This window comes from Lolium rigidum, chromosome 4 (assembly GCF_022539505.1).
Source record: "Lolium rigidum isolate FL_2022 chromosome 4, APGP_CSIRO_Lrig_0.1, whole genome shotgun sequence".
Lineage (NCBI taxonomy): Eukaryota > Viridiplantae > Streptophyta > Magnoliopsida > Poales > Poaceae > Lolium > Lolium rigidum.
The window spans coordinates 58,196,971-58,199,573 of NC_061511.1; the positions used below are offsets into that span (position 1 = coordinate 58,196,971).

General features: G+C 42.6%; 1 protein-coding gene across 2 annotated transcripts; it reads right to left on the bottom strand.

Moving 5' to 3' along the window:
- Positions 1-937: 937 nt before the first annotated feature.
- Positions 938-2,171, bottom strand: LOC124705367. 2 transcript variants are annotated; one of them, XM_047237099.1, is made up of 5 exons: positions 2,107-2,171; positions 1,927-2,022; positions 1,735-1,788; positions 1,373-1,438; positions 938-1,251 (listed from the first exon to the last, which is right to left on the bottom strand). In XM_047237099.1, exons 1-5 carry the CDS (start codon positions 2,141-2,143, stop codon positions 1,226-1,228), a joined length of 279 nt encoding a protein of 92 aa, XP_047093055.1. In that variant the 5' UTR covers positions 2,144-2,171; the 3' UTR covers positions 938-1,225. The 2 variants fall into 2 exon arrangements, with proteins under 2 accessions (XP_047093055.1, XP_047093054.1); XM_047237098.1 differs by having other exon boundaries at positions 1,373-1,465.
- Between the last annotated feature and the right edge of the window lie 432 nt (positions 2,172-2,603).

Genomic DNA, 2,603 nt, shown 5'->3' on the forward strand with positions numbered 1-2,603 from the left:
CAGTGCCTAGCTTGTTGGGGCTATCGTCGTGGTTGGCTCATGCTGGCTGAGATGCATGGCATATGTGGTGGCCTCTACGGGTGGGGCGGCGGGCCAACCAAGTCCCACAGTGGCACAGTTGTAGGAAAATCTAGGAACATATTGTTGTGGCTTTGTTCTTTTGTGTTCATTCATGTATGGTATTTGTCGTGCTCCGGTGAAGGGCCATCTACACCATTGTTCGTGCCGATGGCGGCAGCACCCTCCGGAACCGTTCACTCCTTGGTGGCCTCGTCGAGGAGTTTCGATCACCTCCATACCTTGTTCCCAACTTCTCCGGGTGGAAACTTACATCTATTTTGTCGGACCATACAACCACATCGCCATCGATATCGCTTCCTCACCGGAGGCGTTGTTCTTGGAGATTTGGCCATCAATTGGCGCACACGTTGGATGCACTCACCTTGGCTCTAGTTGGTAGACACTCTCGTCATGTCCGTGACCTCACGACATGGATGTACCTTGGCTGGCATGGGTTGTGGATTGCAGGTGTCTAGGCCATATGAGAACACTTTACGGATTTTGACTTATGGCGGCACGCGTATGTTGCTACAAGCATGGTGTGCAAAAAGGTTTAGTGGAGCAAACCAGGCACAACGTTGATAGTTTCGAGGCATGTCCTGTAGTTGGAAGTCTTTGTGCCCTTCTAGGCTTGCTGGGGCCTCCTCCTCACACATAATACGTCTCGTCGGATTTTGACAGTTCGAGGAGGGGGTTGAGGTAAACCCTGGCAAGCTTTACGTTTTTTGAAACAAAAATAGTTTAATGCTATGCTAGGAGTTTTTGTGTACTACTACTCGAAGAAATTTTCATGCAAAATACAATCGATTCATATGGACTTCACGAGTCGAATGAAGTCGACAACCCCATTTTAATTTTTTCCCGGGCCCGTACAATCTCAACAACCTCAATTTATTTATACACTCGAGTTCATTACAATACCAACATACATTACGAACTAGAAACGGTGTAGAAATTCACCAAAGCAAGTACTACAAACTTGTACAAACTACTAGTTTAGAACTAATCATGCAGTACGTAATTCTTTTGCACCTCTTAACTACTTGCATACTGATACCAGAGACAAAGCATGTCAACAGAATGTTCAAGTCGTTCTTCTGCATCAGTTCGTAGGAGAAAACTGATATATTTGTTTTATTCTTTGACCTCAATATATATTCACCGTTTAGAAGTATTTGGAGCCCCCCTTGCCTGACAAATATAATTTAGGCATGTCAGGTTTCGCTGCGGCGCCAAACGCACAATATATGCAAAGAAATATACCACTTTGCAAAGAAACGCACTATAGTGCCTAGTTATATAGTTCGTATACCTAGGTTGACTTGTTTTTGCGGTTTGCTGCTTGATGCATGCGCCGATGGTGTGGTATAACCTTGACCTGCTGGCAGCGCATTAGCTTTAGCTTCTGCACGCATGCGAAAACACAAGAGACAAGAATAAACTTTAAGTCCATTGTTTGTTTCATCGTCACGATCTTTAGAGAGTCCAGAGAAAGTGCATGAGAAATCTTTTAGAGGACAAGGAAAGAAAGCCATGACCAAAAAGTAAGGCCGATGTCGACGCTTGTGCATGCACTGAGCGATCAGTAGGTGCTCTCACTATTTTATTAACACAAGAAGATGCCTTCTTTAAACATTGCATGCACACATGCATGTGATAGATGATGGTTCGTACCTTTCTTAGTGGACTCAAGATTTTCCAATTTATGCACGGGTCTAGCACTTATTCCTGGATGGGAAATCAGAACATATGAAATATCAGTGTTTGAGTTTGCTAACAGAGCTCACTGCCCGAACAAATCAAATATAATAAGGAAATGAACGGGATTAGACACGATATATTCGATTAGATGGAGACGGGCCTAACCAGACGATGCATGATTCCCAGCATCATGTTTTGCTGGAACATACGGTTTGCGGCCATCGTTAATTCCCTGTGAAGGCACAGACTTAAAACTTCCCGCTGCACAAATATCGCGAGTCAGAAGATATAAGTCAGTTAGTCCCTGCCTAGCATGCATGCAATATGCTATGTTAACTAGCTCACCTTGCGCCCTGTTCTTTGAAGATGACGAGTCACTCATTCTCTCAACTATGTGTCTCTTGAACAACTTTGAGCTTTCGATGGCCGAAAGCCTGGAAAAAGTCCGCTTCTTATAGGCACGGAGAAATCGTAGATATTGCATCTAATTAATTGCAACGATCATGACATCTCGTGAAAAAATATTGCGTATTTTACTCTATTTACGGAATATTAGTAACTCATTAGTTATGTGCCAGTGTCATGGAATGTTCAAGTTGACCCAGTTGGCTGGATTACTCACTCCGTACCGGTTTATAAGGATTACACATCGTTTAAGAAAAAGTAAGACCATACTTTAGTCAATGAAATATCAATTATATGTCACAAAAATTATGCCACTATATTTTGTAGACAAAGTTTATGGTCTTTTCTAAAACTACATGTAACCCTTATGAACAGGGTACGGAGGTAGTAAAAAATATTAGAGAGCTAATTATTTGAACATGCATTAAGATGCTTTT

Bases quoted from the DNA above. Each gene is read 5' to 3' on its own strand.
- LOC124705367 (XM_047237098.1), bottom strand. From the start codon at position 2,143: ATGAGTGACTCGTCATCTTCAAAGAACAGGGCGCAAG. The intron at 2,023-2,106 runs GTGAGCTAGTTA...ATATTTGTGCAG, and splicing joins TTCAAAGAACAGGGCGCAAG to CGGGAAGTTTTAAGTCTGTG. The intron at 1,789-1,926 runs GTTAGGCCCGTC...TTTCCCATCCAG, and splicing joins TGGGAATCATGCATCGTCTG to GAATAAGTGCTAGACCCGTG.